At 44.3% G+C, this 18,869-nt stretch overlaps 1 protein-coding gene across 1 annotated transcript in view; it reads right to left on the bottom strand.

The window, feature by feature from the left end:
• Nucleotides 1-10,841: 10,841 nt before the first annotated feature.
• The window catches only part of rhbdl1 (rhomboid, veinlet-like 1 (Drosophila)), a 98,465-nt gene continuing 90,437 nt past the window's right edge, over nt 10,842-18,869 (bottom strand). The window contains exons 5-6 of the mRNA XM_078240834.1: nt 12,698-12,758; nt 10,842-11,983 (exon numbers count right to left, since the gene is read on the bottom strand). Of these exons, the coding sequence (XP_078096960.1) occupies nt 11,712-11,983; nt 12,698-12,758 (333 nt within the window). The 3' untranslated portion in view covers nt 10,842-11,711. The remainder of the gene's footprint in view (nt 11,984-12,697; nt 12,759-18,869) is intronic.

Raw genomic sequence — 18,869 nt, forward strand, 5'->3', positions numbered from 1 at the left:
ATAGGTTTAAGGGGAGAGATACAAAAGGGTCCAGAGGGGCAATTTGTTTTACTCAGAGGGTGGTGAGTGTCTGGAACAAGTTGCCAGAGGCAGTAGTGGAGGCGGGTACAATTTTGTCTTTTAAAAAGCATTTAGACAGTTACATGGATAAGATGGGTAAAAAGGGATATGGTCCAAACACAGGCAATTGGGACTAGCTTAGTGGTTAAAAATAGGGCGGCATGGACAAGTTGGGCCAAAGGGCTTGTTTCCATGCTGTAAACCTCTATGACTCTAAAACCAGTTACTGAAAGAGGGACAGCGAAGTGTTCCAGCCTGCTAAAAACAGAGGAGAAAAACCGAAAGCTGTAAGTAAAATCCTGGATAAGACAAAAATGGCTGTCAATGTTTAATCCCTGCTCCTGTCAAAATGAAAGACAAAATAAAAAAACAGGTGAGAGATTTTGAAAATCTGTAAGGCAGATGTAATTTGTGAATGGTGTGTGTTTGACTTTAGCGATCAGGGTGAAGAGTTTACTGGTGAGTATCTGACTGCATTAACACAGCTCACAGAATCCTGAGAAATCGGGCAGCTGAAAGGTGATCTCATTAAGTTATCACAAACACTGTCTGCGGAGATCTCTCAGCATTACCAGAGATCCCACCCATTCCAGCCATAGACTGTTTGCCCCCTGCCATCTGGGAGGCACCACGGATGCATTCAAGCCCGTACGACCAGGCTAAGGAACAGCTTCTTCCCCAGAGCTGTTACCCAGCTGAACTCCGTCCTTTCACATATTCCCAGGCGATGGACATTGTGTAATATGCACCTATACACTCAATGACTATTGGCACTATTTTATAACGACTACTTGCATTTGCTTTTTTCTTTGTATCTTGGGAGCTGCAAGCTCATTTTTCATTGTATTTGTATTTGTGCACCTTACAATGACATTAAAGTTGAATTGAGTACAATTTTTCGGCATAAGAGACCTTGCAGTGAGAGCAAGTCTGCTGAGAGAGGAGAAACGTATTCTCTTAGAAAGCGATTGACATGGACAGAAACGCGAAGGTTGCAACGCGTCAGCCAGAGCTCGTGTGGCAGAACACCAGGAGAGAATCCAGGTCGAAAGAACGGAACAATCACAAAGGGCAGGATGCGAATTCTGCGGACAACATCATACGAAGGATTGTCCAGCACGGGGAAAGCAGTGTTTTAACTGCAAGAAGCAGAATCATTTCACACACAAGTGTTTGGCCAGAGAGAAGCAAAACAAGCCAATACCGATGTTCACTGAAAAGATATCAGCCAAGGAGTCTCTGATGAAACACTGTACACTTGCCTCCATCAAGTCTATCAGTGATAACTGGATTTGTGACTGTTGGAATGATGACTGCAGAGGGAGAGCGCCAAGTGAACAAGGAGTGTCAGATTGACACTGTTGCAGCATCATCACCTTTACAGATCTGTGCAAAGTGGCGCAGTATAGCAAACCAGAAATGAAGCCCTCGAGAGAGGCGATAGCACGATGCTCATACCGAGCAGACAGATTAATCTGAGAGCCCAATGCAATGACAGGATTGAAGATCTGGAGTTCCAAATAATAGCCGGTACGCAACAGCCACTTGTCTCAGCTGGAGCAAGTCTAAAGCTTGGACTGGAGAGAATAGAGCCAACATTTTGAGTCTGGATGACCCTTCGTCAGAGCTTTGAGGGGGGAGGTGGGTGGAGGCAGTTGCTCGATACTCTTCCACTCGCTTATTTCTGTCCTTTCAAGAATACTTGTGAGTAGGAGGATAGGCAATCTAAATGTCTTTTTTTTAGCATTTACGATGCTAAAAGAAGACATAGGTCCAATTACACATGGAAATTGAGGGTTCGATTCCTGGCTTGGATCACTGTCTGTGCGGAGTCTGCACGTTCTCCCCGTGTCTGCGTGGGTTTCCTCTAGGTAATCCGGTTTTCTCCCACAGTCTGAAGGACATGCTGGTTAGGTGCATTGACCCGAATAGGCGGTAAAGAGTGTGGTGACTAGGGGAATTTCACGGTGATTTCATTGCAGTGTTAATGTAAGCCTTACTTGTGACACTTTTTAATTAAATGAGCACTTGAATCTGTCTTGGCCTTTTAGCAATTCACGGCTTTCTGTCCTTTGGCCAATTTAAACCGGTATTAAATTCGGCTGGTTGTACAGTCATGCAAAGTTGATTAGTCACAAGGTCAGGACAGGATACATCTAAGAACCAAGGGTAGGCAGAAGGGATTAGTTTAATTTGCTGTCATGTTCAGCACAGCATGGTGGGCTGAAGGGCCTGTTCCTGTGCTGTACTGTTCTATGTTCTGTGGTAACCCTAAACATGCCAACAGAGATTTACAATGTGTTGCAACACATTGACTGCCATTGTTGCTGAACAGATCATAGGACAGTATGAACGCGTTACAACCTCCGCGTTTCTGTGCATGACAATCGCTTTCTTGAGAGTACGTTTCTCCTCTCTCAGTAGACTTGTTTTCTCTCCATGGTCTCTTATGCCGCAGACAATTGTATTTTCGTGGCACGGTGGCACAGTGGTTAGCACTGCTGCTTCACAGCGCTAGGGACCCGGGTTCAATTCCCAGCTTGGGTCACTGTCTGTGTGACGTTTGCATGTATAACTGGAGAATATCTAGAAGTAGATGCGAGTTTGAGATCAATTCAGCTTCAGTGGTGAAGAGTTCCAGTTGCCCTCTCAAGTCAAGCCGAAAACAAACAAATTAGAAGAGCTAGAAAAGGGAGTCATCAAGAAAGTGACAATTTATGTAGACTGGGTTGGCAGCATGCAGGAAAGTGGGATTAGAAAGGGCACCTAAGTGTCCTTGGGCTGGCACGGACAAGATGGGCCGAATGGCCTCCTGTACACTAAGTTTTCTATGGTTCTATGATAGCAGTGAAACAAGCTGAAAAGTTGAGAATATGCTTGGACCCAAAGGTTGTAAATAAAGCACTGAACAGATCTCATTACCCCATGCCAACCCTGGAAGAAATTTTGATAAAACTTGCCAAGGCAAAGATCTCCACTATCCTAACTGTGAAGGAAGGTTACTGACAAGTGAGGCTGAATTAAAGCATCAGCTTTCTAATGACACTCTGGACGCTGTTTGGGAGACACAGATGGTGGTCCATGCAGTTTGGTGTTTCCACTGCTCCAGAAGAATATCGATGTGGACAACATGAGGTAGTCAGTGATTTACCCTCAATGGAGGCCATTGTGAATGATCTACTCATCTACGGACGTGGAGACACAATGGAAGAAGTCATAGCTGACCATGCTCAGAATTTAATACGACTGCGAGAGTGAGCCCACCATATGAACCTGAAGCCGAAGAAGAAAGAAAATTGCAATTGAAGATGCCTGAATTCAATATATACGGCACGGTGGCGCAGTGATTAGCACTGCTGCCCCACAGCGCCAGGGACCCAGGTTCAATTCCTGCACTGTCTGTGCAGAGTCTGCACGTTCTCCTGGGTCTGCGTGGGTTTCCTCCGGGTGCTCCGGTTTCCTCCCACAGTCCAAAGATGTGCGGGTTAGGTTGATTGGCCACGCTAAATTGATCCTTAGTGTCAGGAGGATTAGCAGGGTAAATATGTGGGATTACGGGAATAGGGTCTGGGTGGGATGTGTGGTCGGTACAGACCCGAATGGCCTCCTGCACTGCAGGGATTCAATGTAACTCATATACTGACAATAAAAGGCCTTCACCCAGATCCAGAGTTGCAGCAGCCATGCAGCAACCAATAGATGTGAAAGCAGAGCAATGATTTGTTGGATTCATGAATTATTTAACAATGTTTTTACCCAATTTGTCGTCAGAATGTGAACCATTCCACAAGCTCACTGCCAATGATGTGCAGTGTTACTGGGACACAGAACAAGGAGCAGCATTCACTAAAATCAAACAATTTGAGATGAAAATGCCAGTGCTAAAGTGCGATGACATCAATGATGAAGTCACCTTGCAATGTGACACCAGTGAGACAGGTCTTGGAAGGACAGTTATGCAGCAAGGACTACCTTGCATTTGATTCCAGGGCACTAACACAAGCAGAACTGATCGAGAAAGAGAACCTGGCTATTGTTTTTGCTTGTGAACATTTCCACCAATACCATTAAGAGACCGGCACGATTTAACAACTGTGTGAAATACATGTGTATAGAAAGATGAGAATTTGGGGTGGTGTAGTGGATAACTTGGGTAATTCGCAGTTACACATGAATAGTGCATGCAAAGTTGTCTGTTATGAAAAGGGGGATGTTTGCGCTTCATAGAATCATCGAATCCCTACCGTGCAGAAGGAGGCCATTTAGTCCATCGAGTCTGCACTGACTCTTACCCAGGCTTAGCCCATAACCCCACGTATTTACCGTACCAATCTCCCTTACCTACACATCTTGGGACACTATGGGCAAATTTAGCATAGCCAATCAACCTAACCTGCACATCTTTGGACTGTGAGAGGAAACCGGAGCACCTGGAAGAAATCCATGCAGATGTGGGAGAAGGTGCAAACTCCATACAGTCTGTCACCCAAGGCCGGAATTGAACCCGGGTCCTTGTTACTTGAGAAAAGATATGCTGGCGCTGGAGGGGGTGCAGAGGAGATTCACTAGGTTGATTCTGGAATTGAGAGGGTTGGCTTATGAGGAGAGACTGAGTAGACTGGGCCTATACTCATTAGAATTCAGAAGAATGAGGGGAGACCTTAGAGAAACATATAAGATTATGAAGGGAATAGATAAGATAGAAGCAGGGGCGTTGTTTCCACTGACAGGTGAAAAAACTAGAACTAGGGGGCATGGCCTCAAAATAATGGGGAGCAGATTTAGGACTGAGTTGAGGAGGAACTTCTTCACCCAAAGGGTTGTGAATCTGTGGAATTCCCTGCCCAGTGAAGCAGTTGAGGCTACCTTATTGGATGTTTTTAGGGCAAGGACAAATAAATTTTTGAACAGTAAAGGAATTAAGGGTTATGGTGAGTGGGTGGGTAAGTGGAGCTGAGTCCATGAAAAGATCAGCCATGATCTTATTGAATGGCGGAGCAGGCTCGAGGGGCCAGATGGCCCACTCCTGCTTCTAGTTCTTATGTTCTTAAGTTCCTGACACTGTGTGAGGCAGCAGTGCTAAACACTGTGCCAACGCCCATGCTATGCCATTTCAAAATGCAATGATTACTAACTGTCCTATCTGGCTTGCCAAAGTCATGTGACCTCTGCCGTGAGGGAATGTCTGGGGCAGCCATCTTTAATTCAGTTCAATAAAGACATCCCCCGCAGGAAAGACAGTCACCTCTGAGTTCGTAACAGGTTAGGATTTGGAATGGGATAAATACCTGAAGGTTAAAAGGTTGCAGGGATATGTCGAAAGAGTGAGGGAGTGGGACTGACTGAATTAATCAGAAGTGCCCGTACAGACCCGATGGGCTGAATGCCCTCTATCCGTGCTGTACTGATGTATGATTCCGTCACTTCACAGAAGGAACATTACACCACGTAATACAATATGTGCAACCCCTGCTGCTAAACTGTATGAAGTATCTATAATCGCTTTGCATTGTTGAAATCAATGTTCGGGTTAATTACAGGTCAGGCTGGCTTTTCTTCTTTTCCGTGCTAAGGTAATTGGAAGCTATACACGTTCTCATTCAAGAGGTGAGAGGTAACCTGGAGCTTGGTTTGTGCAGTTTATCTGCAGACTCCAACTAATTTTGTAATTTTTCTCTTGTGAAATACTTTGAATCATAGAATCCCTACAGTGCATTCAACCCATCGAGTCTGAACCAACCACAATCCCACCCAGGCCCTATTCCCATAACCTCACATATTCACCCTGCCAATCCCCCTGACACTAAGGATCAATTTAGCATAGCCAATCAACCTAACCTGCACATCTTTGGACTGTGGGAAGAAACTAGAGCACCCGGAGGAAACCCATGCAGACACGGGGAGAATGTGCAAACTCCACACAGTGACCGAAGTTGAAATTGAACACTGGTCCCTGGCGCTGTGGGGCAGCAGTGTTGACCACTGTGCCACCGTGCCGCCCGTAAGTGTGATCCGGAACACTCTGCACGCAGGAGAGAAATGTTGCAGGTGCTGGAAAGAAAAACAGAGAATGCTGGAAATAGTCAGCAAGTCGGACAGCGTATGAAGAGAGGGAAACAGAGTTTAAACTGGCAAAACGCACTGGACGCGCAGACGGAGAGATTTCTCATGGCACTTAACAGAGTGAGCCAGAGGGAATGCTGTTCCAGGGGACAGAGCTGGTTGCTGGAGTGTGGAAGTGGGGAGGTATGGACAGGACATCTCCAGTGAAAAAAATTGGAAAGAAGTTGGTGAGAAATCAAGACAGAAACAGTGAAACAAGTGGTTTTCAATTCACACCTGGAAATTTATTTGGTTCCTTCCTCACTGGAGGTGGATAAATATTCTACAGATCGATAAATATATCGTCTGCCGTCAGTGGTGGTGGAGGTGAACTCAATAGGGTCTTTTAAGAGACTCCTGGATGAGTACATGGAGCTTAATAGGATGGAGGGTTATAGGTAGGTCTAGAAGGTAGGGATGTGTTCGGCACAACTTGTGGGGCCGAAGGGCCTGTTTGTGCTGTAGTTTTTCTATGTTTCTATGACTTAAATGAGTTTTGATTTTCAGTATGAAATAAAATCAGCTGATATAAGACCATAAGATATGGGAGCAGAATTAGGCCATTCAGCCCATCGAGTCTGCTCCGCCATTTGATCATGGCTGATCTCAACCCCATTCTCCCACCTTTTCCCCATTACCTTTGATCCATTTACCAATCAAGAGCCTATCCATCTCTGTCTTAAAGACACTCAATGGCCTGGCCTCCACAGCCTTCTGTGACAATGAATTCCACCGATTCACCACCCTCTGGCTGAAGAAATTCCTCCACATCTCAGTTCTAAAGGGTCGTCCCTTTACTCTGAGGTCGTGGATAGAATATTTGCCCGGACGCAAGAAATTCTGAATAAAATCTGACATTCTCGTGTGTTTAATTTGTCACACGTTCCATGCTGTAAACTACCCTTTTGAATATTGTCACCTAGAAAGGAAAACTGTCTCAGAAAGAGTTAAGGTTTTATCTGGGCAGGTACCTTTGAAACATTCCAAGTGTTCATGCTCTGTCATACTTTGTGGTTCTTGCATGAAAAAGAATGACTGAGTTTTGGGCTATTCCATCACTGGACTGAAAAACAAGAAAGTTCAATTTGCTCCCTAGCCGTGACCAAGTTCCGAATAGAACAGTTGTTTCGGGTGTCAGGCCGTACAAGTCATATGTCCTGCCAGTGGAGCTAGTCTTGAGTGATTAGCATCTCGATGCTGGACATGTTGGCTTGGGAGAGGATGCTGTTGTAGGCCACCTTTCTGCTGGATTTGGAGGATCTTGTGAACTCACTGCTGTTTGTACTTCTCCAGTGCTTTGAGTTCCCCCAGTAGATTATCCAAGTCTCTGAAACACAGCACGGGGCGGCATGGTGGCACAGTGGTTAGCACTGCTGCTTCACAGCGCCAGGAATCCGGGTTCGATTCCCAGCTTGGGTCACTGTGTGGAGTCTGCACATTCTCCCCGAGTCTGCGTGGGTTTCCTCCGGGTGCTCCGGTTTCCTCCCACATTCTGAAAGCTGGTTAGGTGCATTGACAGGCACCGGAATGTAGCGACTAGGGGAATTTCACAGTAACTTCATTGCAGTGTTAACGTAAGCCTTACTTGTGACTAATAAATAAACTTTAAAAAATCACACACATGGTAGGGCAGGGATCATTGCTGACCAGACAACCATGACCTTAGAAATGAGAAGTAGCCCCTGAAACGTACCCTATGCCTGATGCGTTCTGCAGCCAGACTTTTACCAGCCCAGTGGAGGCAGGGGAGTGTGGAAATTTGGAACACAGCATATTGAGCCAACTCCCTGGTGGGTTCCTATTTCCATGAGTTTTTCCCGGAGGCAGGCTCCCAGTGGTAACAGCAGTGGCGGGAGCCAGTTAAGTTACTTAATATGACAATCAGTTCTTATGCTGGCAATACATTGAATTTTGTTCAGTGCTGCATGGGCCTCAAGCAGTGGCAGGAATCTGGTAATGAATCAAAAGTGGCTTCATGTTGGCGATTTGTGCCAGCATATGGCTTTGCTGAGTTAAGTAAAAGTGAACAGAAAGATTGTAAGTGGCACATCCACAGGCATTTGGAACCATTCTCCCTGCACACTGATTCCTGAGTTGGTTCTGGCCGCAATTCAAAAGGTGCCACTTGGACCTCTGTTTAAGTGCCTGCACCTTGTGCCTTCTCGCCTTCTGTCTGTTTGGGTAGTTCTCCCCTTTCCCAGGGGGTCTGCTGGACAGCCACCCCCTTTGGTCCCTCCATTGACTCTCCCATGCCTGTGTGCCAGCCATGGACAGTCGGTGAATGCGGAGTCCTTTTAATTGACCACCTCCCACAAAAATCGGTTGTTCCAGCCTCCGAAATGTGCAGGGATCGGGTTCCCAACACCTATGGGAATATTCAGCTCCGCGTATCCCAGTGCAGGCAGGCCCAGCCAGCATCAAAACTCTGCATTTAGGCAAATGTGTGCAATTGTTACAAGACTGTTTGAAATGAATGCTCGGAATAGAGCTGGAGATGGTGGAATTTTGATGTGGGATGGTCATCTTCCCAAGGTAGGACCACACGCTATTTATTTCAGTCTTCAATGGTCAAATCAAGTAAGGAAACTTTTCAAAAAGCAGCAATGTTGAGGCAACCAGCAACCAGTAACATGCTGTTTGCAATCAATAGTGTAGTCCCCAACGTCCCAGGACATTGTACGCACTAAACCAGCTGTGCCACTGAACTATATTAAAGAGCTGATCATGTATTGAGCATTGCTGCCTCACAGTGCCAGGGACCCGGGTTTGATTCCCAGCATGGATCACTGTCTGTGCGGAGTCTGCACGTCCTCCCCGTGTCTGCGTGGATTTCCTCTGCGTGCTCCAGTTTCCTCGCACAGTCCAAAGACGTGCTGGTTAGGTGCATTGGCTATGCTAAATTCTCCCTCAGTGTGCCCGAACAGGTGCTGGAGTGTGGCGACTAGGGGATTTTCACAGTAACTTCATTGCAGTGTTAATGTAAACCTACTTGTAACACTAATAAATAAACTTAAACATTAGATGTAAGAGTATTGGCCAGTGACCTATTCACCTTAATCTTGGCAGCACTGTGCCAGACAATATGATGGGCCATTAAGCAATAAGTGGACCCCTTCCACTTTTAGCTATATCTAAATTTTACACTACTTATACATTCTTCTAGTAGGCAGTAAAATTAAGACATAGCTAAGAGTGAAAGGGGTCCAGACATGAGTTTAAACTGATTGTATTATATGGCCCATCTTGTTTGCTTGTGCTTATTTGTATTAAATTTCATCTGTTACTGTTCTGCTCATTTGTAGATTCCTCAAACCTTTTTCAATCTCCCTGGATACTTCCCCCTCCTCCCAGTTTAGCATCATCTGCAAATTGGACCAGTTTGCATATGAATCCTGAATCTAAGTCGCTATCATATATCTTAAGAATGGTGGGTTCCACCACCACACCTGGTCTCCCCAATTGGCATCTCCTTCCCATTTCAACCCCTCTCCTCAACCAGGTTACACTGTGAAAATCCCACCATTTTAGTTCATGCACTGGTCATTCATGGGGCGACGCGGTGGCACAGTGGTTAGCACTGCTGCCTCATAGCGCCAGGGACCCAGGTTCGATTCCCAGCCTTGGGTCACCGTCTGTGCGGAGTTTGTACGTTCTCCCCGAGTCTGCATGGGTTTCCTCCCACAGTCTGAAAGACACGCTGGTTAGGTGCATTTACCCAAACGGGTGCCAGAGTGTGGTGACTAGGGGATTTTCACAGTAACTTCATTGCAGTGTTAATGTAAACCTACTTGCGACTAATAAATTAAAAGAAACTGAAAGGCTTTATTTTTGAAATCTGTGTATTGCACAATATGGTGTCCCACTGTCCATGTAGGACATAATTTTCTCAAAAGGTTGATTTTAGGCAAAATCTTCCTCTTGAAACCATGCTGGCTGTTACTAAATTATTTCTGTTGAGGCAATTGTTGAGTTTTCTCCTCAGTTGATTCCATTATTTTATTCGTTATTGAGGCATAACTCGTGAATCTGCAGAATGCCAATTTAGAATTGTCTCCATCTTGAGTACAAGTTCCCTGCTCGCTTGTCCAGAGTCTTCTGAAACCTCCCCTGCATTCCATTTGGAATGCAGTTCCAGTAGAAATTATTTCCACTCTTGTGGAATTATGGGTCATTAATGATGTAAATATTGAGTCAAGGGGAGGCAATGGCCTAATGGTATTAGTGCTAGACTATTAATCCGGAAACTCAGCTGATGTTCTGGGGACCCAGATTCGAATCCTGTCATGGCAGATGGTGGAATTTGAATTCAATAAAAAAAACTATCTGGAATTAAGAATCTATTGATGACCATGAAACCATTGTTGGAAAAACCCATCTGGTTCACTAATCTCTTTTAGGGAAGGAAATCTGCCGTCCTTACCTGGTCTGGCTGACATGTGACTCCAGAGATACAGCAATGTGGTTGACTAAACTGTCCTCTGAAATGGCTGTGAAAGCCACTCAGTTCAAGGGCAACTAGAGATGGGCAACAAATGCTGACCAGCAGCGACGCCCATGTCCCCTGAATGAATAAAAAAAAAATCTAACAATTAATTCCTCATATAATTGGTTCCACAGGTACCTCTTCATGCGGCACTGATGAATCCAGTTCTTGTTTCAAACATGTACAAAAGTCTTTTGTGATCAAGGTCAATATTTATTGAGACATTTTAGCTTGAAAACATCTGTATGAAATTTAACACATTTAGACTTAACCAGTTTAACCAGACTTTATAGGTCAAAGGGAGGATGGTGGAGGTCATTGATAACAATATAATTCTTGTCACTTAATTTTTTTTTTCAATATATCTTCACATCCCATTTGATGACATGTACACAAAATACAGTGAGGTTCTTGAGAAAATGGAGAACGAGTAAGATGAATTTTGTGTGTGTTTAAATTTGGGCTTTCTAACCTATTCCTGTTTAGACCATCGTACCAGATAAGGATGATCGAGATCGACAAGCAGCGGGAAACTTACCAACGCTGGGTGCTTTCTAACCTGTAAAATGATATTAGCTGCTGACACTCTGGCTGTGTTCCTGTGCTCACTTGGTTCCTAAGAGTTCCCACCTGCACTTAACCTATCTGGGCTTATGCAGGTAGGGTGCATTCCTACAGGGAATGAATGTATCCCTCCACATCACATTAAACAGCAGCACCACTTATACAGATGTTTCAGTGGTTTGGCTTGGAGATTGTATAGCACAGTGTTAGATTTCCACAACACCTGGTTCACCAAAATAAAAATTCATTCATCCATCCATCTATACTCTCAAAATCCCATAATTTGCAAGTGATGTCTATCACTTCTGCAGCATTTACTCAGTGTCTAGTCATCGAGTTACAAATCCTGCCAATCACAATGATGATAAAAATCAGTAGTCAAAAGGTCAGTTTTAACAGTTGTTCATTAAAGGTCCACCTCACGTTTCTTCAGTCACAAAGTGGTTCTGCAGCCACATAAACCTCTCTGTTGGGACAGGGTCCAAAGCCGAGGTCTGGCTACCTATGGTGGAGGCGGGATCTGCACACCCAGGAGATCGTATGCAAAAATGTTCCAGAAAATTGCGAATACAACAAAGACGGCGTATGAGAAAACCATGACCCACCAGGCACACTGCTGGTGGAGATTCTCTTCGTAGCTGCGCAGGATGATGAGTCCCATACTGATACCCACCACTGCACCAGCCAGATGTGCCATGAAGCTGGGCTGGGGGCCAGAAGAAGGAAGTGGAGGAGAAAAACGGAGCCACACAGCGCGGCCAACCTCAGAGCTCACTGCCAAAAGGAAAGAGAACGAGAGTTTTAAAAATTCAAAATGTGGAGAAGATAAAGACAATCTAATCTACAACGTCCCTTTACTACCAATATAAATTTTCCAAATGAAATGCAAATTATATTATTCCAGTCCTTCCCATGTGAATCTGAAGAGGTCTCGCATTTAGGGTGGCACAGGGTTAGCATTGCTGTCTCACAGTGTCAGGGACCCGGGTTCGATTCCCGGCTTGGGTCACTGTCTGTGTGGAGTTTGCACATTCTCCCGTGTTTGCGTGAGTTTCCTCCGGGTGCTCCGGTTTCTTCCCACAGTCTGAAAGAAGCGCTGTTAACGTGCATTGGCCATGCTAAATTCTCCCTCAGTGTACCCGAACAGGCGCCAGAGTGTGGCGACTAGGGGATTTTCACAGTAACTTCATTGCAGTGTTGATGTAAGCCTACTTGTGACACTGATAAATAAACTTCAACTTATTTTGCAAATTTAACGAGATCGGACAGGAAACAATCTAGAATAGAATAGAATCCCTACAGTGCAGGAGGAGGCCATTCGGCCCACTGAGCTTGCACCAACAACAATCCCACCCAGGCCCTGTCCTCATAACCCACCCCCCCCCCCCAACCCCTGACACTAAGGGGCAATTTAGCATGGCCAATCAACCTAAATTAAAAATAATAAATCATTATAGTTCGGTAGAAAGACTTTAAAAAGGTACTTACTGCAGACAAGTGCCAAGATCATTCGGAGTAGTTTATAAGGACACCTCATTCCAGCCCAATTCTGAAAGATAATCGATAACATGCTGTAATATATTCAGGAATTGTTATTCTCCAGTCATACTGTAAGTGTCAGCCTTGACTCGATAGTAACACACTCACCTTTCAAGTTTCCTCAGCACAAATTGGCTGCCACATCCGACTGTAAAAAACAATGACTACACTTGAAAATTAATGAACTGGCTGTAAAGCACTTTGTGAAGTGCCATAGAGATGAAAGGCCTGATGTGGGATAAGATCATTTACACACACTGTGGGTTTTATGCATCACGCAGAATTATTCGGGCGGTGCGTGTTTCCACGCTGTAACACACGCCTGGGTTTTAATGGGAAACTTTGAAGTGCTGTTGACACCTGAAAGCCTTGGTGGATTTTGCAACAGTAGTAATGGCGAGGCTGCCAGGGGTCAGTAACATAATGGAGTAAATTGGACAGCAACATCCAATATCTGCCTGTGTGCAGTTAAGCTCAGAGACCTGGAAATTGCGTTGAGAGTTACCCCGCTCCTTCCCAGAGTGCTGTGACAGTCCTCACTGATAGACTAAGCACTGAAACGGCCACAATGGCATAAAGTTGAGGTATTTATTCACTAGTTCCTTGCTAAGTATTTTGGAAAACGTTAGAGCTGGAGCATTCAGCATGAAGTGATTTTTTTTTTACTGGCGTGATAAGTGATGTTACTGTCAAACAACTTATCCAGCCCAAAATTTTAATTTTCAAATTGTGGATTTTTCATTCCTTCAAAAGTCATTCAGTGTAGAAGACTTCTTTAAAAAAAAGAGATTTTTAATTTTCCGTTCATCTTTTATCTTCCTCCCCGTGTTTGCATGGGTTTCCTCCGGGTGCTCCAGGTTCCTCCCACACTCCAAAGATGTGCAGGTTAGGTTGACTGGCCATGCTAAAAATTGCCCATTAGTATCAGGGGGATTAGTGAGGTGAATACGTGGGGTTACAGGGATAGGGCCTGGGTGGGATTTGTGGTTGATGTACACTCGATGGGCCAAATGGCCTCGTTCTGCACTGTAGGGATTCTGTGATAATATTATTTGTCAACATTTTCCCACATTAAAGTGTACAACAATGACCTCCAGTGATCACATGTGAAGTTAAATGCTGAAATCAGGAAGTTGCTATTTGGTAGACCATGCTCCTCCAGAAACTTTGATGTATCAGCGTATAACAGTGAGAGACTCAGCACTGAGATACATGAAACAGCATTACATTCCTGCATATGCCACATATCCCTTGTACTTGCATGCTGGATAGCCACTAAACTTCTCAAATGTTTAGACTTGTCCATACAAGTGTCAATTATTCTTTAACAGCACGATAAGTCTTAATTCCTGCCAAACAACCTTGCTGGTGCTTTAAAAAAGCTTTTACAAGTGTGGAGTTTCATGTCTTCAGAAAATCTTTTATTTACTTTCTCTTTCATTTTTGTGTGTTTCTGAATCCATCTTTCTTTCCCTCTATTTATTTCACTTTGTGTACATGATCTGACATTGAATTAAATATTCTAACTTACACCTCCTGGTTCAGAGTCTGCCAAATTCTGCAAAGACTTTCCAATCTGATCGGTTAAGGAGACACGCCAATGCTTGCCCTGCTCTCACGCATGACTGTCGCTTGCCCTCAGATCTCCTCCTGAGAATGCTGCATGTTTTGGATTTCTAAACACCACTAGTTCCAATGCAAAAACCCATAGGAATCCTTCAGATATATGTAAATATAATGTAGTGATGAATCTGTGGAACTCTTTGCCGCAGAAGGCTGTGGAGGCCGGGTCATTGAGTGACTTTAAGACAGAGATAGATAGGTTCTTGATTGATAAGGGGATTAGGGGTTATGGGAAAAAGGCAGGAGAATGGGGATGAGAAAAATATCAGCCATGATTAAATGGCAGAGCAGACTCGATGGGCCGAGTGGCCTAATTCTGCTCCTATGTCTTATGGTCTTATGAAACGCTTGGTGCCATTCATTTGTCACTGATCACAAGATTGGGGCCATAGGAAAGGCCCAGATCTAGAGTCAGTAACAAAGGAATGGAATTGTGGACCAAGATGTGTCCAAAGATGTGTGGGTTAGGTTGATTGGCCATGCTAAAAAATTGCCCCTTAGTGTCCTGAGATGCACAGGTAAATATGTAGGGATATGGGGGTAGGACCTGGATGGGATTGTGGTCAGTGCAGACTCGATGGGCCAAATGGCCTCTTTCTGCACTGTAGGGTTTCTATGATTTCTATGATTCTAAGATGGCGCCAGAGCGAGGTGATTTCTTTCAAGCTATTCCCATCATACCTCCTAATTCTATCTTTTATTCTCATTCTATGTTTCTAAAACTTCATTCCAACTCTTTTAAACTCTCTATGACTGTAACACTGCACTCTGCACTCTCTCCTTTCCTTCTCTATGAACGGTATGCTTTGTATAGTGCGCAAGGAACAATACTTTTCACTTTATACGAATACATGTGGCAATAATAAATCAAATCAAATCAAATGCTGTTCGCATCACTGACATCTGCCCACAGGATGCTTGTGGGGGGCTTTGGAGCATAGACTTGCTATCATTGGGTGTCTGATCTAGTTTGCTGCCTTCTACAGAGGACCTGTGGCATGTGCCAGCAATGTCATGCTGTTTCAGTGCCGAGTGTCTTGCTGTTATAGGCTGATACAGCAGAGTTTCTGGAGGAGCCTGGTCCATCAAACAGCAACTCCCTGATTTCGGCATGTGGTCATCAGAGTTTACACATCAATATCAGAGAATGTCAGTAGTCTCACCGTTATTTCCACCACAAAAAATTGGTTTATACAGTATGTTAGGGTGAGTACCACCCAGCATTAATGGTAACAAGTGATAGCGTTACCTCCCAGCTTCCAATTCAATTTCAATATGAACCTAGTTTCCCTCCCTCACTCTCTATCCAGACCCTAATACATCATTTTTTTTAATACACAAAAACCTTGCATCATAATTGGTTAGCACAGGGCACTGTTGCCTTTGGTTAAGCCAAACCACACTGACAGGGTGGAAGTCCCATTTTCCAATCCACACTGTGTTTGGCCTGGAAGTGCTCCGTGCTGACACAAGGGATGAACTGGAATGTGTTGGCACCTTCCAAACTGTGGATTTCACAACTCGATATACGTACATCTGTAGAATCATAGAATCCCTACAGTATAGACGGAGGCCATTCGGCCCACTGAGCCTGCACCGACAACAATTCCACCCTATCCCCGTAACCCCACATATTTACCCTGCTAGTCCCCTTGAAATTAGGGTTAATTTAGCATGGCCAATCAACCTAACCCGCACATCTTTGGACTGTGGAAGGAAACCGGAGCACCCGGAGGAAACCCACGCAGACACGGGGAGAACGTGCAAACTCCACACAGACAGTGACCCAAGCCAGGAATCGAACCCAGGTCCCTGGCGCTGTGAGGCAGCAGTGCTCACCACCGTGCCACCTTGTAGAAAAAAAGTTATTAACATGTACAGTAGAATCTATGATAAAAGGTTTCATGAGAGCACAACATTAAAATACTAAGTGGGATGTTTCTATCCCAGTGTTGTGGATGTAAAGATCCCCAGCACATAAAACATTACGACAGCAGTTTCTCCTGGGCGGATATAAATTCCTTAAGGTAATGATTGACATTCTGGTGTTTTGACAATTTGATGCTAACTCATTTTTCCACTGGATTTAGAATGTGACGATTCACCAGCCAAAAGATTGAGGAATTTGATAAAGTTAATCTTAATATGACTGAAAATAAATTTGTTCTTACAATTTTTAAACAGAAAATGGTAGCCAGTCAAGTAAACTCCAAAATCCTTTGCTTGGTGAGCATTAATCATTAGATATTTAATCGTCACATTTACTTTATTTAAACTTGCGTTTATAATCGATTGGCGGCGGCTTTTCCTAAACTTGCATTTGTCCCATTCTTTAGCATATTTACCCATCTGATTTAGTGTCCAAAGATGTGCGGGTTGGGTGGATTGGCCAGGCTAAATTGCCCCTTAGTGTCGGGGGGACTAGCAGGGTAAAAACATGGGATTACGGGGATGGGGCCTGGGTGGGATTGTGGTCGGTACAGACCCGATGGGCCGAATGGCCTCCTTCTGCACTGAAGGGATTCTATGATTATATGATTATCTTTTCTAGCTTTATGTGCATGTCTAAAATAAATGGCTTAAAAATTAACTCTAAAATAGTGAAGTATTTCAGGCAGACAGGTTAAGAATTTATATGCTGTTTCACTGCAGCATAACCTCCTGGACTACCTCTTGACGAATTGTGGAATCACTTTTTATAGACAGAACTTTTGATGTCACAAAACTGGTTTTCAAACCATCAACTCCCATCTAAGAAGATACGAGGATTGATTCTTCATACTTATCAGACAAGGCAACAATTAAAGAAAACAGCGATGTTGATTTTGATTATTTTGAATGCCGTGTAGCAGAGGAGCTCTTCGTGTAACTTTATTGATTGCACCATGTGCCTAAATCCTGCTGCTGCTGCTGTTTGTTGAGTTGTTGCCTAATTTCATCTTAAATTACATCCAAGACAGGGCACCGCTAGCATTCAGAACGAAGCCTAGTTCCAGCTTCAGCCGCCAGATGGCACTAACATGCTAGACTGGTCGAACACACTTACATCAGGTCCAATAATCAGAAGAAGCTGCTTCTGATCCGAGCCTGTTATATATACGACCCAAAGGTGGAGCCAGACAATGGAGTGGCCCCCGCTACCAAGTATGGTGCGTTCCCCGACAGCAGATACTCCCTCTCACTTCTATCTTCCTTTCCTTCTGGATAATATCCTTATATTAGTTGTGCAATTTCTTGAATAGTTTTATTTTTGTGTTTCACTGTTTACTGAGAATCAAGCCCTTGAAAGGATTCTTCTGTTAACTGATCATTCATTAACGCTGCCTTGGCTCTTCTGAAGTTTTGTGAGTTACATTTACAGCACCGAAAATCTTCTACTTTCGGATTTCAGACGACTGTTTAACACTGCACGAAGTCTGTGGAGTTGGTTCATCTTGATTGGCACATTAAACAATATTCAACTTCCAGCCTTCGATGATATGACACTACAAGAGGGGACATCTAGTGACCCAAAATTGCTGTTCCTGCAATGTGCGCTGTGCTAGCACTAATACATGTCGTGGTCAGGATTTACGCGCAACGACACACGTTTATGTGGCAGGTGAATCATTTACATCGCTGCTGTACCTGCCTGAAATCCATGGATACCGGTTCCTCGGTAAGCAGCACAGATCTTCTCAATCAGATATCAACTGCTATCTGTCGTGATGGATGTGCAACTTACCCAGTTTACAGCAGCTACAGAAATTAATGACAAAACATGCACCACCAGACAACAAATGAATATTACCTTCGACTGGGGAGGTGCTCTATTTGTACAACATTTGGGACAAAGATAAAAAGAAACATATCTTGCCAGGCAGATTGAATCATTAGAGTTGTTCTGATAACAAGGGCAGTTTTCCTGGCTCACTGGGCTATTTCAGTAAGGTGCTAGCTCACCCACTGTGATATTGAAAATAATATTAATATTGCACTAATGGGGCCACTCAAACCACCATTTACAATTGTAACATTAATCTGAAATGACCAAAACATAATTCCTCATGAAATTCACAAATATGGGTGAGTAATCACCCACACAGCTCTCATCCTGCCGTCTGCTTCTGCCCCACTCATGCCTCACATGGTAACGTGGCCCTTTAAAGGGGGTGATCCTTTGAGGGCCACGTGATTGGGCCAGACCCTATGGAGAGTCCATGCAGGAAGCTGAGCCAATCAGGAGCAAGGGCGCACGTCCGGGGATGGGGAGGAACCTCAGTTGGAGCCAGGGTGGAGAAGAAAGTAGGAGTGTGTTGCAGTTCTGTCAGATCCTTGTATATATATTATTGTTAATAAATCAATTATTACATGAAGCCACAACAAGTCACCATTGACTTTACTACACTGGCGACGAGGAAAAAACTTTGTTAGTTGTCAGGATATCACAGCGTGCAGTTAAAGGGAGAGGAGAGTGAGTGTCAAAGCTACAAAGAGACAGGTACATCCGTCATATAAA

Source organism: Mustelus asterias, chromosome 23, assembly GCF_964213995.1.
Source record: "Mustelus asterias chromosome 23, sMusAst1.hap1.1, whole genome shotgun sequence".
Classification (NCBI taxonomy): Eukaryota; Metazoa; Chordata; class Chondrichthyes; order Carcharhiniformes; family Triakidae; genus Mustelus; species Mustelus asterias.